This window comes from Cetorhinus maximus, chromosome 3, assembly GCF_964194155.1.
Source record: "Cetorhinus maximus chromosome 3, sCetMax3.hap1.1, whole genome shotgun sequence".
Lineage (NCBI taxonomy): Eukaryota > Metazoa > Chordata > Chondrichthyes > Lamniformes > Cetorhinidae > Cetorhinus > Cetorhinus maximus.
Window position 1 is genome coordinate 54,396,562 of NC_135881.1, and position 21,446 is coordinate 54,418,007.

The following is a 21,446-nucleotide window of genomic DNA, read 5'->3' on the forward strand; positions in this document are numbered from 1 at the left end:
ACAGTCTGTCTCTGTTCAAAATTTTAAAGTATTGTCTGAAAATTCATAATCTACATGGAACATGATCAAACAATGACCCTACTCACCAGTAACTGAACTCCTAAACTTGAAATAAAACAGCATAATTAAGAGACTAACATAATGACACCAGAAATGCTTGACAATCATTCAGCACACATCAAGCACACAACCTCAGTACCTGATGGATAACATCACGACTGTATCGACACATCAACATTGTCATTTCCAGAAGGATTGAAATAGATTGCTGGAATACAAATGTTATCCTACTTCACTTTTTCACCCAAACCCCACTTACTATATCAAATTTATAATGGTATGAAAGGCGCATGGACTGTCAATGAATTTGCCAGTGTCAATCCGACAAACAGGAGAGCACCTGTGAAAGAAAGCAGACCGTCTCAATTCCAGGTGCACAGTGTTCTGTAATGATAACATACAAAGGTGGGGTAAACTCCATTTTCTCCTGACAACTTTCGCCAGTCTTTTACTTTCTAAAAATCAGAAATAGAAAACCATGCTGCACCTATATGATGACATGTTTAATATCAAAAATCTTCCAACTTTATATTTGCATTGAATGCCACACTGTTGTGAATGCTGCTCAGGGCTCATCATGCAAGTACTTGATGAAGTGATATCACATTGGCATCTTGCTGCATTCATATTGTAAACAGAATATTAAAGATGCTATTGTGAAAGCAAAATGAAGCTAGACATCGGAAGTTAATTCTTAAGCAAAGGCTTGTCTAAACTACAAACTTTCTAACATTCCAGAGTACGATAAATAATGTTTTCAGACCAGTGTAAAATCAATGGAGTAACTGGCATTTATGAAGTATATAGTTTGATGCAAGGTAGTTAGGCAGGTCTTCGGTGGATAATAATAAAAATGAAGCATTTCATCAAATCAAACACGATGCACATCTTATTTTATTGCGCAAAGTGTGGAAGCGTACTTCATATTTAGTTCTCTTTATAAGGGAAAGAATCATCACTCTTTTTATTAATATCAGTTCAGAATAACTGTCATATCTGACATAATGGCAAACTTGTGCAACTTAACTGTATTATCATACACTATGAAGTTTTGTAGCACAAACCTCAATCGTTATTATTTAATGACATGTTTAAAAATTAGAGGGAAGTTGCTCCAGTGGTAGCCGAATCGATCGTGGTCACTGTTTTAAGGTGCAATGTGTGTGCTGAGTTAGTGGGACATCAGTAGATGTGCCACAATTGGCCTCAGTATCCTGAACTGAAGAGAGGAAATAATTAAAAATGAGTGTTACAATAAGCAATTATTATCTATTTACTCCTAGTAGAAAGTGCACACAAGAGCAAAAACAGGGAAAACTATAATGCTGCCTCTCACTGCTTGGACATGAAGGATGGCCACCAGAATGAGATATCGGCTAACATCCTTCACCTGTTGATTCATACCTTATATTTTGGTTTTCCAGAAATTATATTTGTGTATATATCCTTAGTAATGCAGGCAAATATTTTGGAGTCATTCAAGATGTGGAAACTGTGATGGATGATTACAGATTTCTATGCAAGGGTGAACTAGATGAACAAAATGGCCTCCTTCATTGGTACTTTGTACACAGCGTTGTTTCACTCCCTTCGGCAAAATTGGAGAGAGAGAAAAAAAAAAGGGGTACCTATTCAGAAGTTCCTTACAAGTATTTCATGTTAAATGAACGTGAATATTAATGTAAACAGAAAGCAAGGATAAAACTCATCTCAAAGTTAACTAGAGGTTATCAATGCAAATAACCTTTTAATGACATGGGGAAGAGTGTTCCCCCCATTGGGGGGAAGTGCAAGAGCGGGCGCGAACAGGCGCGCCTCCGATCGGCGCCCCCAATCGGGGACACGCCGCCATTTTACATGGGTGAGCCAATTAAGGCCCGCTCAGTGTGCCGTTTGCCAGGAAGCGCTATGCACTCCCTGTGTGGTTGGGGGGGTGGGGCATACACACGAAAGAGCACACTCATCTCCCTGAGGCTAAGTGCTGCCTCAGGGAGATCGGCGCCAAAATTAAAAATGGCCAATGTACAAAAATAAAATTTCCCTGACATGTCCCCTCATTTAACACTGTCACATGAGTTGGGACATGTCCATCACTTTTAATCAAACTTTTGTTAAATTTTTTAAAACCCTCATGAAACCTCATCCTGCCCATGGATGAGGTTTCATGCTTTTTCTGAAGCCCGCCAGGGCTCCCGGCCTGCTCGCCAACCTTAAGGTTGGACGGGCAGGTCCATTAATTACTTGAATTAGTTTTTAAATGGCCAAAGCTCCAGGTCTCAGCCCTCCAGAGGACGCCCGCCAAGGTCATCACAGACAATGGGCATGGCAGTCAGCAGGCTGCCTCCACCCTGCCTTGGGGAAGCACCAAGACGTAGCAGGGTTAGGAAGGTTAAGAAGATGTAACTCTTGCGAGTTATCAACAGATCGCATGTAACTCTTTCGAGTACATTCACAGTTCTTGGTTTCCGGGAGTGGGACATGAACCCACAACCTTCTGATTCAAAGGCGAGGGTGCTATGAACTGAGCCACAGCTGACACCTAGTTGCACTGCATGGGCACAGGTGTTAATTACTTGTACATAATGTTGACTATTTTAAATAAACTCTGAAGAATGGCTCCTTGCCTATGGCTCCTTGATATGATGAGCAGTGTTCATCTCATTCAGATGTAAAACTTTGGTTCCTGCACAAGATAAAGGCAAGTGATTCAGTCTAGGGCCTCTTCCCTGTGCAGTATGTAATCTTCAGAACAAAATGATACTTACACTCACTAGACACATCAGTGATGCCTGCACCTCAATGGTGCTTGTCATTGGTGCCAGAATGTCGTGGGTAGGCGTCACAGAGTTCCGTCATTCTCTGTGTGTGCTCTCAACACCTTTCAGGAAGGGCAGGACCCCCATCTCTTCAGCATCTGTGTCCAAACATATGAACATACGAAATAGAAGTAGAAGTAGGCCATTTGGCCCCTCAAGCCTACTATGCCAATCGATAAGATCATGGCTGATCTTCTTGTGTTTCGAATTCCACATTCCCACTACCTCCAATAATCTTTGATTCTGTAGCCTAACAAGAATCTATCTGCCTCTACCTTAAAAATATTCAATTAACCCACCTCCGCCGCCTTCTGAGGCAGAGAGTTCCAAAGTTACACAACCCTCTGAGAAAAAATTTCTCCTCATCTCTGTCCTAAAAAGGTGACCCCTAATTTTTAAACAGAGCCCCCTAATTCTGGACTCACCACAAGAGGAAACTTCCTTTTGACGTCCACCTTATCAAGGCCGTTCAGGACTTTATATACTTCAAACAAGTCACCCCTCACTCTTCTACTGCATACAATATTCACGATGTGGTCTCAACAATGCCCTGTATAACTGAAGCATAACATCCTTACTTTTATGTTCAATTCTCATAATAAAGGCTGGCATTCCATTAGCCTTCTTAGTTACTTGCTGTAACTGAATACTAACTTTTTGTGACAAATGCACTGGAACACCTACATCCCTCTGCACCTGGGAATTCTGCAGTCCTTCTCCATTTAAGTAATACTCTGCTTTTTTACTCGTCCTGCCAAAGTGAATAACTTCACATTTTCCCACATTATACGCCAGCTGCCAGATTTTTGCCCACTCACTCAGCGTATCTATATCCATCTGCAACCTCCTTATGTCCTCTTCATAACATACTTTCCTACCTTTGTGTCATCTACAAATTTAGCTACCATGCCTTCACTCCCCTCATCTAAGTCATTGATATAAATTGTAAAAAGTTGAGACCCCTGCAGGACTCCACTTGTCACATCCTGCCAATTAGAAAAATAACCATTTACGCATACTCTCTGCTTTCTGCCAGCCAGCCAACCTTCTATCCATGCTAATATGTTACCCCCTACACCATGAGCTTTTATTTTCCGCAATAACCTTTCATGTGGCACCTTATCAAATGCCTTCTGGAAATCCAAGTACAGCACACCTACAGGCTCCCCTTTACCCACACGTTACATCTTCAAAGAATGACAATAAATTGATTAAACATGATTTCCCTTTCAAAAAACCATGCTTACTCTTCCCGATTACCTTGAGCTTCTCTACGTGCCCAGCCTACCTCCTTAATGATCGATTCTAACACTTTACCCACGACAAACGTCAAGCTAACTGGCCTGTAGTTTCCCGTTTTCTGCCTCCCTCCCTTCTTGAATAGAGGGGATATATTTGCTACTTTCCAGCCTGATAGACCCTTTCTAGAGTCTAGCGAATTTTGGAAAATTAATACCAACGCATCTACTAGCTCAGTAGCCACCACCTCTTTTAAGATTTTAATTTCACCAAGCCTCCTCTCCCTTCCATCTTGTGATTTACAGCTATTACTGGAATGTTTTTTATACCCTCTACAGTGAAGAGAGAAGCAAAATATTTGTTCATTTCATCCATTTCCTTATTATCTACTATTAACTCCCCACTGTCCCTCTCTAGCAGACCAACACTCACTCTACTTACTCTTTTCCTTGTTAAGTCTTGCTATCCATTTTTATATATTCTGACCAATCATCTGAGCTGCCACTCATCTTTGCACTGTCATATGATTGTTCCTTAAGTTTGATGCTTTCCTTAACTTCTTTGGTTAATCACGGATGGTGGGTCCTCCCCTTAGAATTTTTCTTTATAATAGGAATATACTTATTCTGAGTATTCTGAAATATCCTCTTAAATGTCTGCCACTGCTTCTCTACTGGTCTGTCCCCTAGCCTAATATCCCAGTTCACTTCAGCTTGCTCAGCTTCCATGCCCACATAGATGTCCTTATTTAAGTTTAAGTACTACTCTTAGGCCCACTCTTCTCCCTTTCAAACTAAATGTAAAATTTAATCATATTGCGTTTGCTGCTATCTAGGAGTGCCTTCACTGAGGCCATTCATTAATAATGTTACATTACACAATACCATGTCTAATATAACCTGTTTTCTGGTTGGTTCCAGAAAATGCTGCTCTAAGAAACTATCTCGAAAGCATTCTAAGAACTCTTCATACAGGCTACTACTGCCAATTTGATTTTTTCAGCCAGGTCTCCATAATGGCAAGCAGATCGTATTTATTTACTTCAATGTGCGCTATCAATTCATTTACTTTGTCATGAATGCTACGCACAGTCAGATATAGAGCCTTTGATTTTGTCTCTTTGTTATCTTTGGAATATCTAGTGTTGACTACTGGTGTGTTCTTAGGTTTTATCTCTCTGTCTCTTCCTGCTATTCTGTGATTTCCCATTAATATTATGGTCTCCTGCCTTGAATCTACCCCTTGATTTGCCACATCGACCCAAGCTTGATCCCTCACCCCCTTGTTTAATTTATAGCCCTCTCTACTTCCCTAGTTAAGCGATTCATAAGATCACGCATCCCAATAGACCATTCCCAATGGAACAGCCCCCATTTATTCCAGTACTGGTGCAAGTGCCCCACAAACTGAAACCCACTTCTCCCACACCTGTCTTTGAGCCATGCATTCATCTCTCTAATCTTATTTGCCCTATGCCAATTTGCACATGGCACAGGTGATAGTCCAGAGATTATTACCTTTGAGATTCTGCTTCTTAATTTGGTGTCCATCTTCTCATACTGACTATGCAGAACCTCCTTCCTTGTCCTGCCTATGTCGTTGGTCCTACATGGACCACGACAACCAGTTCCTCCCGCTGCCACTGCACGTTCCTTTCCAGCTCCGAGCAGATGTCCCGAACCCTAGCATCAGGCAGGCAACACAGCCTTCTGGACTCTCATTCTTTGCTGCAGGGAGAAGTGTCAATCCTCCTCACTATACTGTTCCCTACCACCACTGCATTCCTGCTTGCTCCCCTGCCTGAACGGCTTCTTGTACCATGTCTCCACTACTGCCTGCTTGGTTCCATTACCTGCCTCACTAACCGTCACATCATCCTGTCCCTTACTGCTGACCAAAACAGATGACCCTATTGTAACAAGCGTGACTGTCTTCTGGAACAAAGGGTTCCAGGTATTTCTCCCCCTCTGTTATTTTACTTTATTTGTTCATGGGATGTGGGCCTGTTCAGAGTCACTGCTGTGGGTCTGGAGTCATAAGTTGGCCAGAGCAGATAAAGGTGGCAGGATTTTCTTCCCTAAAGGAAGAGCATTAGTGAACCAGATGGGTTTTTACAACAATGTCATCATCAGAATTTTAATTCCAGATTTGTACTGAATTCAAGTGCTGCCATGGTGGGATTCGAACCCTGGGTCTCTGGAATACTAGCCCAGTGACAATACAGCTATGCCACCACCTCTCCTGTCTACAACTTGGCTTCCAGATCAATAATCCTGATCCAGAATTCCTCTAGCTGCTTACACTTTCGGCAGTTGTGCCTGTCATGGATTGGCTTGATGTCCAAAAGTCCCCACATTCCACACCTGCAACATAAGTAACAATGGCAGGACAGGTGTTATGTTATTTAGTTAACTTAATTTAATTTCTCACTTAATTAACTGAGAATAGTTCCTTTGTATACCACACCTCTTTCCCCATGCACCAAATTCCCATGTGAACCTAATTCGCTATTCACTCAGCCTCCATCTCACTCCAGCGTAGTCGCCTGTCTCCTCGCATGCCCCTTATGTCCAGTGATGATATGGACCTGAATGGACAGGTGCTGAAGGCTGAAAAGGATCAGGTGCACAGCTGATATGACCCTGATCACAGAGCGCGAGCGAGCTGCCTTCAACCACACAGGAGCCAGTTGTTCACAGAGGCAATGTGAAGATCTACAGGGTGTCCTCACTGCATGTCATTATCATCCTCCTGCAATCTTGCAACTATTAGGGTGCCCGCTGCATCTCCATGACATGAGCTTGAGCACTGAGGGTATGTGCGCTGCCCTCAACCACAGAGGAGTCAAACGTTCACAGATGCAATGTGAGGACGTCAGGACTGTTGTTAATGCATCTCATCATCCTCCTCCACAAATCTTGCGGTTATCAGGGCCTCCCGAGTGCGCCTGCCTCACCTGGCAAGTGCGATGGCTTCATCAATGGCATCCTCGCCTGTGAGGACCTCATCATCCCCCTCATCGGAAGAGACGTGCAGCTCTTCCATCTCCTCCTCAGCCAGGGCCGCACCCCTGTTGCAGCACCAGGTTGTGTAGCATGCAGTAAGTTACAATGATGCACAATGCCCTCTGGGGACTGGATTGCAGTGCTCCACCAGACCTGTCGAGGCACTGGAACATCATTTTCAAGATGCCTATCATTTGTTCCACCAAAGTCCGGGTTGCAGTATGAGCCTCATTATGCCGTCTCTCTGCTGCAATCTGAGGCTGACGCATGAGCGCCATCAGCCACATCCTCTGTGAGTAGCCCTTGTCCCCAAGGAGCCAACCCTGCAGCCTCTGGGGACCATGGAAGATATCAGGGATCTGAGACCTGCTGAGGATGTAGGAGTAGTGGACAGTCCGTGGGAATCATGCGCAGACCTTTAGGATGAACTTGTGGTCGCAGACCAGCTGAATATTCAGCAAGTGGAAACCCTTGCGGCTAATGCAGTTGACAACTTGTTGCCACGGAGATCTAAGCACCACATGAGTGCAGTCAATGGCACCTTGAACCTGTGGAAACTAAAGGTCTGCACAAATCCCAGCGCTCTTGCTTCCTGGCTTTCCTGATCCCGGGTGAAATGCTCAAAGTTCTGTGCCTTCGCGAAGATGGCGTCTGTGACCTGGATACACTTGTGGGTGGAGGCTTGCGAGACCCACACAGGTCACCTGTGGAACCCTGGAAGGAGCCACTGGTGTAGAAATTGAGCGCCACAGTTACTTTCACGGCCACTGGCAGTGGGTGCCCTCCATGCCTCTGTGGCATCAAATCCTGCAGCAGGTGACATAAGTGACCAGCCAGTTCCCTGGACATGGGTATAGCGAGGTGCCAATGAGCGAGAGCGCATTGTGGATCTTCAGCTGCTTGTGCAGGAGGCCCTGCCGCACCTTCATCTTGAGTGTGGTGCTCCTCTCATTGGTGAGCCTGGCACCTCTGTCACTTCTCCTTCTTCTCTGCTCCCATTAAGCCATGAGGCATACCGCTAGATCACCAGGCTCCATGGTCCTAATGTTTTCCTCCTACAATATCAAAGAGGGACCCCTATGGGTTAGTATATGAGTCCTAAGGAGCTCTCTTGGTTAAATTTCCAGCTCCTGCTGCATCTCAAGGCCCCTTCATGCATGCCAGAGAATGCTGGCCACCACTTGGATGGCTCATTGGCTGCCTGAAACCCGCAGTCACTCCACCGATTGGTGGCAGCTTCGGCCACTGGACTGCATGTTGTGCTCTCAGCTTAAGCTCAGGCATAGGCATTCTCCTAACCCACACTGCAAGGCTGTACTGTTAGCTTGAACCATGGGGGATACTGGTCCAAACCTGAATAAAGACATTGCAAGGGGCTGTGAGCACCCCCACCAGTGACTGCTCCATGGCCATCTTTCGCAAAGAGACTGTACAACTTGCCCAGTTGTCCAATCGTTCTGTAGGCCCCTAAAACACTCATTAATGTGCAGCCTGTGCCCGAGGGGTGAAAATTTCTGGAGCAATTGGTGGCATATTCATGCTTTTGCATTGCTTGAGTGGACAGAAATGCTTCAGAGTCTGATTCCAAGCATGTCAATGGAGCAGCTGCTGAACAGTCTCAGCTGCAGAAGAATGCTCACTTCTGACAAGCTTTTTGAAATGCATTGGCGTATCTCTCACCTTCCCCCAACACCCGGCCCCATCCACACTGAAGCCCTTGCCCCAGCACCACACTGGTGGTGGAAAGCCAGCCGGGAAATGCGTGCCGCCTCTTCCTTGATATCCTATGGGTGATCCTTGCGAGCGCTGAACAAGCCTGTGTGCACTTACCTTCAAGTTCCCCACAAAGTTCAGCTCGCCAGGTACATGCTTTTTAAAGGCAGTCGCAAATCATGCCATTCTGAAGTCACGCTGACGTGGGAGGTAAATTTCACATGGGGTATGATTTTGGCATGCGGACACAATGATGAGATGCAAACGCATTAAAATTAAATTCCTGATATTGGACGGCGGGGAACGCGGCCCACCATTGAGGGATGATCGCAAACTTGCTTCACAGCAGAGTAAAACTGATTTTTAGCCTTCTCGCCATATTGTCCGCTCACGCTGCCAAACAGGCCCGACGCCAACGGGAGCAGAAAATTCGGCCAAAGTGGTTTTACTTTTTGTACAGAATGATAGAATTGACACAATTGCAGGTCAGCTGGAGAAAGAGTTAAATACAAAACACCTTGGCAGCATTAGAAACTCTCTGCATGCAGCAGTGTGACAATTGCCTTGGGTGACTTTAATCTTCATGTAGATTGGGAAAATCAAATTGGCAGAGGTAGCCACGAGCGAGATTTCATAGAGTGGATTCGGGACAGTTTCCTAGGACAATATGTTATGGGTCTAACCAGGGATCAGGCTATTTTGGATCTGGTAATGTATAATGAGGCAAGTTTAATTAATGATCTTAGAGTAAAAGATCCCAGAGGAAACAGTGACCATAACATAGTACAATTTAGCATTCAGTTTGTGAGTGAGAAACTTGGGTTGGAAAGAACTGTGCTGAACTTAAATATGGGTAATTACGAAGGAATGAGGGCAGAGTTGGCTGGAGTGGACTGGGAAAGGAGTTTAGAAGAAAAGACAGCTGATGAATAATGGCAGACGTTTAAGAAAATAGTTCATGACTCATAACAAAGATACATTCTAGTGAGGAAGAAGGATTTTAGGAAGGGGATAGACTAACCATGGTTAACCAAGGAAGTTACGGATAGTATCAAATTGAAAGAAAAAACATACAATGTGGCAAAAATTAGTGGGAAGCCAGAGGATTGGGAAAGTTTTAAAAACCAACAAAAGATGACCAAAAAAAAGGGAGAAAATAAACTTATGAGGGTAGACTAGCAAGTAATATAAAAACGGACAATAAGGGCTTCTTTAAAAATATAAAAAGGAAGCGAAAGGCCAAAGTGAACATAGGCCCCTTAGATATTGAGGCTGGGAAAATAATTATAGGGAACCAGGAAATGGCAGAGCAGTTGAATAAATACTTTGCATCAGTCTTCACAGTAAAAGACACTAATAGTATTCCAAAAATACTAAATAATCAAGGGGTGAAAAAGGGGAAGGAAATAAATACAAAAATATCATTAGCAACAAAGTACTAGGGAAACTAATGGGGCTAAAGTCCAACAAGTCTCCTGGAGCTGTTGGGTTGCATCCTAGGATATTAAAGGAAGTAGCTACACAAATAGTGGATGCACTGGTAGTAATCTTACAAGAATCCTTAGATTCTGGAAAAGTCCCAGAAGATGGGAAAACTACCAATGTAATTCCCTTATTCAAAAAGGGAGGGAGACAAAAAACAGATAACTATAGGCCAGTTAACTTAACATCCGTCACTGGGAAAATGTTAGAATCTATTAAAAAGGACGTAATGGCAGAGCATTTAGAAATACATAATATAATCAAGCAGAGTCAGCATGGCTTCATGAAGGGGAAATCATGCCTGACAAATTTATTAGAATTCTTTGAGGAGGTAAGTGGATATACTATCGCCAAGATTGCAGATGACACAAAAATAGGTGGGAAGGCAAGTGGTGAGGATGACACAAAGAGACTACAGGGGGATATAGCATGTTAAAGCGAGTGGACAAAAACTTGGCAGATAGAATATAATGTGGGAAAGTGTGAGTTTATGCATTTTGGCAGGAAGAATACAGGAGCTGAATATTATTGACATGGGGAAAGACTACAGAAAGCTACAGCACAGAGGGATTTGGGAGTCCTCGTGCATGAATCCCAAAAAGCTAACATACAAGTTCAACAGGTAATAGGGAAGGCAAATGGAATGTTGGCCTTTATTTCAAAGGGAATGGAATATAAAAATAGGGAAGTCTTGCTAAAACTATACAAGGCATTAGTTAGACCACGCCTAGAAATCTGTGAGCAGTTTTGTTCCCCTTATCTAAGGAAAGATATATTGGTATTGGATGCAGTCCAGAGAAGGTTCACTAGGTTGATCCTGGGTATGGAAGGATTTTCTTATGAGGAGAGGTTGAGTAGGTTGGGCCTATACTCATTGGAGTTTAGAAGAATGAGAGGTGACCTTATTGAAACATATAACATTCTTAGGGGGCTTGACAGGGTAGCTGCTAAGAGGTTGTTTCCCCTTGTGGGAGAGTCTAGGACCAGAGGGCATAATCTCAGAATAAGGGGTTGCCCATTTAAAACAGAGATGAGGAGGAATTTCTTCTCTCAGGGGGTAGTGAATCTGCTGAATTCTGTACTGCAGAGAGCTGGTAAGGCTGGGCCGTTAAGTATATTCAAGGCTGAGATAGACAGATTTTTAATCAGTAAGGGAATCAAGGGTTATGGGGAGAAGGCAAGAAAGTGGAGAAATCATCAGATCAGCCATAATCTCATTGAATGGTGGAGCAGACTCGATGGGCTGAATGGCCTACTTCTGCTCCTACGTCTTATTGTCTTAATACACCGTCTGCCATACCACAGAGTGTTGTTACTATAGATTCATTTGCTGTAGAATTTAACTGCTGTAATTGGCCATGCTCATTTCGTTAGGACCATCATAGGAATAAGCTTGATTATCAATTTCAGCTAACCTGGGCTCCAGAACAGAAAGGGCAGCATTCAAATAAATCCTTGACATAATTTTAACCCATGTTTCATTGCCCCAAATTTTAGGATATTACTAGGTTACTGTTGTTATTTGGCATGAACAGAAATTTTATTGCAAAAGCCTTGCAACCATTCATTATCATATTGGAATGAGTTAAAATCTGGCCCAGTCACTGGCATGACTAATGTTAGCCACCAGTATGATAAATATTGTCTTTTTTTTAAACCAGCCAATGAAGGAAGGAGCTTTACAAAAGGCTATTACCCATCCCTATCACATGCTGGCTTCTTGCCTATTTTACTTTTTTAATGACTTGCTCCCATTCAAAGTACAGATTTGCTTTTCTGTCAATCTGCACATTCAAAATATTTAACCTGTGTAGTATCAATTGCACTTCCACCTAGATATATTAGTAATACATGATCGGGAATGCTTTCAACCACTACAGAGGATGACAAAAATTGAAAATACGTTTTACGTGCTGACTATACTGACTGATAACCAATTTCTAACACCAGTTTGAATTGTGAATTGTAGCTGATCACTGCCACAGTGGGGCATTATGTAAATTTTATTACACAAATATACTTGAGCTCTGAGAGATTCATTAGCACCACACACTGCACTCATGGATTGGGCTTTCTATATTCATTTTTTTTCATAACAAACTAGGTCATAGTCTATTACTCCTATAAATGCCACAGTTCAACTGTTCCTGCAAAGTTGCAGCATTCATCATGTTTCCCACAATTATATTTAAATTATTTGCCTGAAACTGCAAATTATCTCATTAAAGGAAACAGTCTGCATCTGAATTTCCACATAAGCCTAAATTTTACGAAAGGAAGAAATCCATTGTGAGCAAATACCAGTCTCTCTCCAATGTCCAGTAGTTACTGTGTATTATTCTTTAAGCCTGCTGGTCAGATGTAGCCTGGGAAGAAACATCTTGTGTAGAGTTTCCCCACCACCTGCAGTCACATCATGCAGTGTTGTTCCAGTGACATCATGGAGAGCACTGACCTAAGCCCCCAGTCTCCATTCATACAGGAAAAATCCACACAAATGTCTTTATCCAGTCTCCCTTTCCTGGGCAACTACAAAGCACAGAACATGGGAACAAGAGACAACTGAATATGCAAATGTGTTACAAAGCAATCAGATGAATACATCCATTTTCAATAAGGGACTATATTTTACAGTAGCCATTAAGGTTGCAGTCCTTACCCGACTGATATATGAAAACTATTGCGTTCTTGGTGTCCATATAGACAGCGATTTCTTACCAATAATATGGGCAGATTGGTAGAAGTCTTGTCAACTATTGACCTCAGTAGTGCTCCCAAGGCAAAATATTTCATCACTCTCATCACTCATAATCCCAATTTTTTTTGTGCGGAGCTTAAACATTTCCCCGTGCCCTCCTTCCCAACCTCCCAGCCCGTCCAGTAGCAGTAATCACATCAATCTGTTAGTGTATTACAATTTTACATCCAGCCTAATTTCACAATCCAACTGATGTCTTTCCTACCTCTTTGAGCTAGCAGAATTCACAATTTCATAGCGTAAAGTGCTTGACTATTGCTTTCAGGATTTATGGGTGCAGCAAAGCCTTCCAAATAGTTGAAGTAGTTACAATTAGCATTTTCTCTCAGCAGTACAGCCAAATAAATCCCCAACTGCAAAATCTAAATTTTGTGGGAAAAATATATAAGGGTTAATTCGTAACCGTGCTGCTAGTAACTAATCGTACATTAGACATGCCTGAGTAAAATAAAATGTGCAACAGTTTTTTTTACCACAGCAAAATAGCCACGTTTATGTTTCACAGCACGAAACAAAATGGAAAGCAAAATAGCAGCACTCATTTTGAAGGAGTAATTTTGTTTTGATTACACCTCTGAAACATCTTGGGGATTTTTTCTACATTAGAAAGGAACAATAAGAATGCAAGTTGTAATTAAGATACCAAACTTATGAAGTGTGCATTGATTCTTTTGAAGTATATGGTTTGAATAATTACACTGCCTCTCTAACCAAAAACTTTATTATCCAACATGCTTATATCTCAATCTATTGTGGATATAGCAATGATGAGCCAAGTATGTAAATAGTAATCTGGCTGATTTTCTATATTGTCTAGTTATTTGTACTTCCCATTGCCATTTTGTAGATTTTTTTTTTAACTTTTAGTTTTAATAGCCCTATACTGTGCATTAGTTTTCAAACTGAAGTTGAAGCAAATATCAAATCTCAGGTTGAATACCAACACTGCAACATATACAAGGATGACCTGGATTGAGTAGTTTAATTTTCCTCTTCTCCTTCTAGTGAACTTTTTCACGTCCGCAGCCAGCCCAGCTGAGTCAGGCAACTCTGCAAGTGAAGATTCACGGTTGTAACCCTATTTCATATCCCTTTATGGAGCAGGATGATAAAATCTCATCTAGATGCTGTGGATTACAATCCCATTTATAACAAATTTAATCAAAAATGACACTTTGGTTTTTACCCATCCTCATACCCTTTGATTAAATGCTTTAATATTTGAACCAAATATATTTCTCAATTTACATGTTTTTTTTTCCTTTATTTGTCAGATTATAGGGTAGATTCTGAAGACTGGATTTTTGCACCCGAATCAGGAGTACAGACTGCCGGCTCCGTCAACCGGACCTGGGAAAAAGGACCGAGGAGGTCAGATTTTTGTTCTGGGGGTGGAGGAGGACTAAGGGTGGGCTTGATTAGAAGCCGGGCCCACCGTCCCGAGAATTTGTGTGGAGGCTGCCGGGTGTGGAGGTGGGCTGGATGGAGAGCCTGCCTCTGTTTTCCGGCACTTTGTTGAATTTATTTAAAAAATGATTAAAACAAAAAACAGCCCTCCAGTCCTCACCACCAACACCACGCACCCCCCAACACTCCCCATGGTTCTCATTTCCCCTTGCCACCCTATGCCTCTCTACCCATCCTCCAAGGCTCCTCATAGCCCCTATGCCACCCTATGCCCCTATATGCATCCCTATGGCCCCTCATGCCCCATCCCACCCTAAGTGCCTCTACCCATCCCCATGGCTCCTCATGCCCCCTATGCCACCCCATGCCCCTCTACCCACCCACCATGGCCCCTCATACTCCAAATGCCAATTCATGCCCCCACTCATCCCCATCACCCCTATGCCAACTTAGTGCCACCTCATGCCACGTAATGCCCCCAGCCACCACCCTTTGCCATTACTCCCTCCATGCCAATTTACCTAGTAACCAACATGGGCAAACCTCAGGAGCCATGCTGATATAAAATTATGTCTATTGATGACATCACTAGTGTTTTTTAAAACACTCTTACTGACAAAAAAAAATTCAATACATTGAAATTCCATTACCTAATCTCTTGTGAAAGCAAACATTTCTACTCTATAACTGCTTGGAGCTGTCAATCAAACTGCTCACTTAACAGGCACCCCACTGTGATAATGTTAGGTTGTAAAATCTGTCATGCAGCACCAATCCTAAGATAGCCCTCAGGCTTATGTCAATAGAGTAAAATAGCAGGCACTTTTTTTTTAAACTGCACATTTTTAAAAAAAATTTAAAGCCCAGCAGAGTTAAATCTCCTGACAGTGTTGACACTTCCAATGAGCTTTTGATGGTTGGTCGTTCTTTGACAGCTTTAACAGTTCTCTGACAGTTTTGACAGTTCCTTGACAGCTTGACAGTTCCAATGAGTTTATGTATGTTTTACTCACAATCATGTGTACTCTTAAAAATCCCAAAGGGCACCTGACCTCCCCCAAAGGTGTCCTGGGACCATATCCAAGTGGGCATCTTACCTCTCCAAAAGGGTACCCTGGCTATACAAATGAATCCACAAGGTTCAGACCTGCTTCTACCAGGTCTAATCTGCACATTTCGGGTTTCAAACGCCAACATCACCAAAATCACACGAGTAGAGGCAGCTGCTTCCGTGAACCATGGATGTGCGTTTTATAACCTGCCCCGATTGCCCCACCCTCTGCGAAAATGGCAGAGGCCGGGTGTGGAAGCAGGGCTTCTGGATTCAGGCCTCTGCAGGCATTTTCGTGCAGATGGAGAGGCTCTCCGTCTGAACAAAACTTTCAGGTCTCAATATCAGCAATTTTAACACAGTTATTCCAAATTAAAACATCATCCTCCTTCTACTTCTTATGGGCAAGCTGCATTCCTCAAAGAGCAGGTTGCAAAAATTCCAGATTGGCTGCTCAGGAAGTTTGTACTGTACTTAATGCTACTGGAGCCCAAATATTTGTCGGGCATCGTTCTCTATGCCATTTTAATTTGTTAGTAAGCTTTACAAAAAATCATATATGTATAATATATATATTTCACTTATGACAACATCATCAATTGTGTATCTCAGTTTATTGACACCTAGAAAATGAACTCCTAGAACAATAACAGCCCTTCAAAGGCTTTAACATACATTGCTGATTTCAAGTCATGCATCTATTTCTAGACTTCAATGCACATCTGAGTTTCATAAAACCAATGATTATTAAGTTTGAGCTAAACCCAACCCAGGCTACCAAACCCAATGTTAAAACCACACTTTGATCCTTTACCCAGTAACACAGGCTGGGTTCATGTTAAAGTATCTATTCACATTGTTATAAACAATTCTTCTTCTCGAGCTCTCTGCTCAAAGGCAGGTCCTTGGTGATTCTCTGCTGAGCCACAGCAAAGTGCCATGATTTTTTACTATGGATAGAGCAAGGAGTCAGACCCCCCAGTCTACTACAGCCAGAACAGGGATTAAACCTTGTGCTGTTAGCATTAATCTGATCCACATGCTAGCCGTCCAGCCAACTGAGCTAAATGGCCCCAGTGTAAAACCATTAGAGAAGCATAATTTCAATCTCTTCAGGACTGAACCAAGCAAAGATCCTCTCCTCACAACAAAAACAGAATTACCTGGAAAAACTTAGCAAGTCTGGCAGCATCGGTGGAGAAGAAATCAGTTAACGTTTCGAGTCCTCATGACCCTTCAGCAGAACTGAGTATAGTTAGGAGAAAGGTGAAATATAAGCTGGTCTAAGGTGGGCAAGCGACAGGGAGGTTTGGGTTTTAACACTCCACCCTATTCTCTTGCCCACATGTCTGTCCTTGGCTTGCTGCATTGTTCCAGTGAAGCCCAACGCAAACTGGAGGAACAGCACCTCATCTTCCGACTAGGCACTTTACAGCCTTCCGGGCTGAATACTGAATTCAACAACTTTAGATCTTAAACTCCCCCTCCCCCCATCCCCACCCCGTTTCTCCCCCCTCCCTTTTTTTTTCAATAATTTATATAGATTCTTCTTTTCCCACCTATTTCCATTATTTTTAAATCTAAAACTAAAACTTTGTTAGTCTTTCCACCCCACCCCCACTAGAGCTGTACCTTGAGTATCCTGCCTTCCATTCTTAATTAGCACTTTTCTTAGACAATATCACCACCTTCAACACCTCTTTGATCCTTTTGTCTGTGACATCTTTTGATTATCTGCTCCTATCACTGCTTGCTTATCCCCACAATCACCCCACCCTCAACTTCTCTCTCCCCCCCGCCCCCCCCACCTTAGACCAGCTTATATTTCACCTCTCTCCTAACTATACTCAGTTCTGCTGAAGGGTTGTGAGGACTCGAAACGTCAACTGATTTCTTCTCCACCGATGCTGCCAGACTTGCTGAGTTTTTCCAGGTAATTCTGTTTTTGTTTTGGATTTCCAGCATCCGCAGTAGCTTTCAGCTTTTTGTTTTTATCCTCTCCTCACTCACTCATCCCAGGTGATTTACATTGCAATTAAAGATACCTTAATGCAGCAATCCAGTCCCAGCCAACATAATGCGCAAATACTTATCTTTTCACTGGTACATGTTACGTCTTTATTAATATAAACTTCATTGTCAAATAGATTAGCTAGTAACTCAAGCATAGAAACCAAATCCAAACATAGATAGTGAAGAGGAGACAATATATTAACTGCTGATAAGTTTTAAGGACAGAGTCCTTTATCCTCACCTTTCTGTCATTAACTTTCTAAAGCATTACACAATTCAATTTACAAATGTTTTATCCTGAATAATTTAAAACTCAGTTATGGACATATGTGGCAGTGCAAAACATTTCTTGCTCTATTAATTCTGTCCATGATAAACTATTGTAAAGAGTTAATTTTGGTGCATTTAACTTGTTAGTGTTGCAAAACGGTTGCAAAGCGTTAAACTTACGGACTCGACCCAAAGGCACCAATGTTACAAGTTACCTGCTGCTCTGCGAGGGGGGCAAACCCTGCAGCAGTTTGTAAATCCTTATACATGTACCATTTTACTTAAAACCAAAAGCTTGCCTATTATGGCAGTCTGAAAGAGCACCACAATGGCAAGCATTCGGACATTGTTTTAAAAGAAAGCGCGACTAAAACAAACTTGGGATAGTTTGGATATTCGACGAACGGAAAAGCCTTCCCTCCTTTCTATGTTAAAAGTCTTGCAATACAATGGCTGCTCCATCAAATGAGAGATATCAGGCAGAGGTACAGTGAGGCGGCCGCGGGGCTTTGAGATGCTTTTGCATGGCCAATAATCTGTCACGGTTCAGTCACTGCTAGGATGGCTGGTCAAAAACAAAAAAAAAAGGCACACCCAGAGAAATCTTGATGAGCAACAGCATCTCTCAAGTCCATCTCTCATCAGCTTTGCCAATGTGTGTGTTCACTGAGAAACCTCCACCGCCGCACTGAGTGCAGAACAATGATTGACAGCAGCATTGAGTCAGTTCCACACCGGCACAGCGCTCCATAACTTCAACTCAACTCTCAGGACCACTCCTCCCTTTCAGCATTGCAGAGTCAAATTCACATTAATCCTCAAACTCCAATGTACCTAAGATCATTGCAAGTGCTGAAGCAAAAAAAAGCAAATTCCCCCAAGAATCTAAGCCAAGTTGGACCAGCAGTTCATTCGTTACCAAGCGCAGGTACACAGCTATATTTCCATATCTACTGCAAAGCGGGAAGAGCATTGTATTCTAACCTCTATAGCCCTAACAATGTCCATGGATCCTCTTTCCAAAGGAAAGAAAACTGTCTTAAAGATGGGAAAGGGGGGGGGGGGTGGCTCGAGCACAAATCGACGAGACCGATTTCGCCGATAAATGAAAGTAGCAACAAGCGGCCAGTGGGTGAGATTTTAATTCGGGGGCTGCCTTTAAGCCAAGCATTGCAGCTTCTTGCTGAAGGTACAGCTCTCCATCGACACAGTGAAAAACGGGGCAGCGCTGATCGCCTGAACCACACTGACCGCTAGCCCCACATTGACTGGCACCTGGACTGAAGGATTAACAAGGGGCTTGTGCACCCCATCCCTGACAAATGTAATGTAAGGTGTGAACTTTAACATGCATTTTAATAACATGCTCCATGCTTAGCCAGAATTCCTGTGCAGATCCGCACACTATTAAGTAACAGGAGATATGGTGATCCGCCTGATTTGAAATGGAGCATTTAACTTTCCTGAATCTCAGCAAATTCCTCCAGCCCGGCTCCAGACCCAGAAAATGTTTAAAAAAGGAATGTATTTGGATGGAAGCAAAAGCAAAAAGTGCTCCCACCTCAAATAAAAACAAAGTGCATATTTTACGGAAACTTCCTCGATAGCTCTGTCCTCCCCCACCCCCCCCTCTTTCGCAGGTCTGTTTGCAGATTGACAGAGACATAAAAGAAAAAAACACGAAGGAACAAACTTTAAAACTTGACAGCTCGTGCAGCCGCGGTCTTTTATTTTTGGAAAACTAGAAGCAATTTCCAATTTAAAAGAGCGGGCTGGACTAAGCCAGGCTTGAATCGCTTCTCTTACCAGCAGCATCCAGTGTCTGGCCGCCTTGCCCCCGGCTGAGGTGCACCAGGTTTCCCAGGGTTACAAAGAAGCAGAGTCCAGCGCCCAGAAAGCCGGCTTTCCTCACACCCGCCATGATGATCGCCACAAGTTTGCACTTGCCAACTTGACGAGTCAGGTCTTGAGTGTTTTTCTCTAAATATAAAACACACACTTCTAGTCACTTGGTAAAAAAAATAAACACCTCACAAAGACACTCCGGCAGCCCGGCCACTCCCGCTCGCCACCCAGTTGCAGAAGGGACAGAAAGCAAATCAATTCACCCACACGTTGAGGGGAAGCCAAACTGGTACTAAATTACAGTAGCGAATGTCCAGAGCTGTTGGATTTACTCGGGAGCGAGGGAGATGTGAGGCTGATGGCTTCTCTTCACTTTGCTGCTGCTGCTGCTCCACTCGAGCGAGAGCTCATAGTGTGTCTAACCGGAAGTGTTCTTCCCCAAATCTCCACACTGTGTGAGTGCAGCTCACAGCCAGAGGCAGACTTTATCATCTGGAGGGAGCAGTGTATTCCCCCCGCATCCAGACTTTATCATCTGGAGGGAGCAGTTAGTGTATCTCCCTCACCCCTCCAACTTCAAAACCCCTATACGCACCACCTCCAGCCACCCCCCCCCCCACCCCATTTCAAAACCCCTAAAAGGAGCAGTTAGTGTCTCCAAAAGCTCCCAAGCACCTCGGAAAATCACAGCCTCCTCACACCTCTGCAGCTGAGAGCCAGTGTGTCTCGCCTTGCTTCTGTTCGTGTTACTCAATCATATGTACTATAAAACTCCCAACTGCATGTGTGCTTTATTTTCGACTCGCTGTCTATTGCACTTTGTATGCCTAACCTCCCAACTAAGGAGGTACGCACTGACGCTGCTGCATTTCCACCTCAAGCTGTATCTGGGTCAGAACAGAACTTGCATGTAGCAGATTTCATTCTAACATGTACTTCTTTTACTTTCGTCCCCCTAAATATTTAGGACAAGATTAAACTTGGGATGTATAGAATAATATCCACGCCAATTTACCGACAGATGAATTGCGTTGGTTATTTGTCCAACGTAAATTCACTTTAACAATTTGAGAAATTCGGTAATTCGTTCTATCTAAATCCACTGTTCAGTTGTGTAATCTGCTTCGAGCCATAACGGGCGTTTTGTATTTATTTTCCACGCCGAATTTACTATATTTACAGGGGTTGCCTTCCTTCCTTATATCGCATGACCTATATTGTATTAATAGAATTAAAGCAAGAACTGTCAGCAGTGAGAAGTTAAACCTTTTCCCATGTTACATTCACGAACAACTTCGACTATACAGACATAGCCACGCACTTCGGCTGTAACTTCAAAAGAGCACCCTCTACTGTAACCGTGTGGCAGTTATAGTCTGCATACCCTGCTGGAGCAAAATTGTTTCAGACACACGTGGGTAGTTTTAGTATTCTGATTTGTTCTATTTAAATTAGATCTAGGCTGAAAGTTAATTAATTTCACTAGTGCTCCAAACGGCGTTTAGAAAGAACATCTCATCCTATCTGGAAAAATAAGATAGGATTTGTTGAAGTCCCAGATATAAGGTTATCTCCTCCAGGGCTGTGCTTCCCAGTCATCTACAATTGCTGTAAGATCCATAACTTCCTCTAGTAGTGACAGTGGTGAAGCACTGCTATTAAAAGAAGTACATTAGATTTCATAATATCCAGGTTTACTGCAATTTCAGACAAATTGCCCTGTATCATTTAAACAGGATGATTCCAGTGCATTCTTTATTTTGTTTTCCTTTTGTTCTTAGACAAAA

The 21,446-nt window shown here is 42.9% G+C and overlaps 1 protein-coding gene across 2 annotated transcripts in view; it reads right to left on the bottom strand.

Annotated features, from left to right (window-relative positions):
- Positions 1-20,140, bottom strand: part of LOC144678644 (plexin domain-containing protein 2-like) — a 482,473-nt gene extending 462,333 nt beyond the window's left edge. For both annotated transcript variants that reach the window (XM_078538383.1, XM_078538384.1), the window contains exon 1: positions 19,621-20,140. In XM_078538383.1, coding sequence (XP_078394509.1) covers positions 19,621-19,735 — 115 coding nt within the window. In that variant the 5' untranslated portion in view covers positions 19,736-20,140. The remainder of the gene's footprint in view (positions 1-19,620) is intronic.
- Between the last annotated feature and the right edge of the window lie 1,306 nt (positions 20,141-21,446).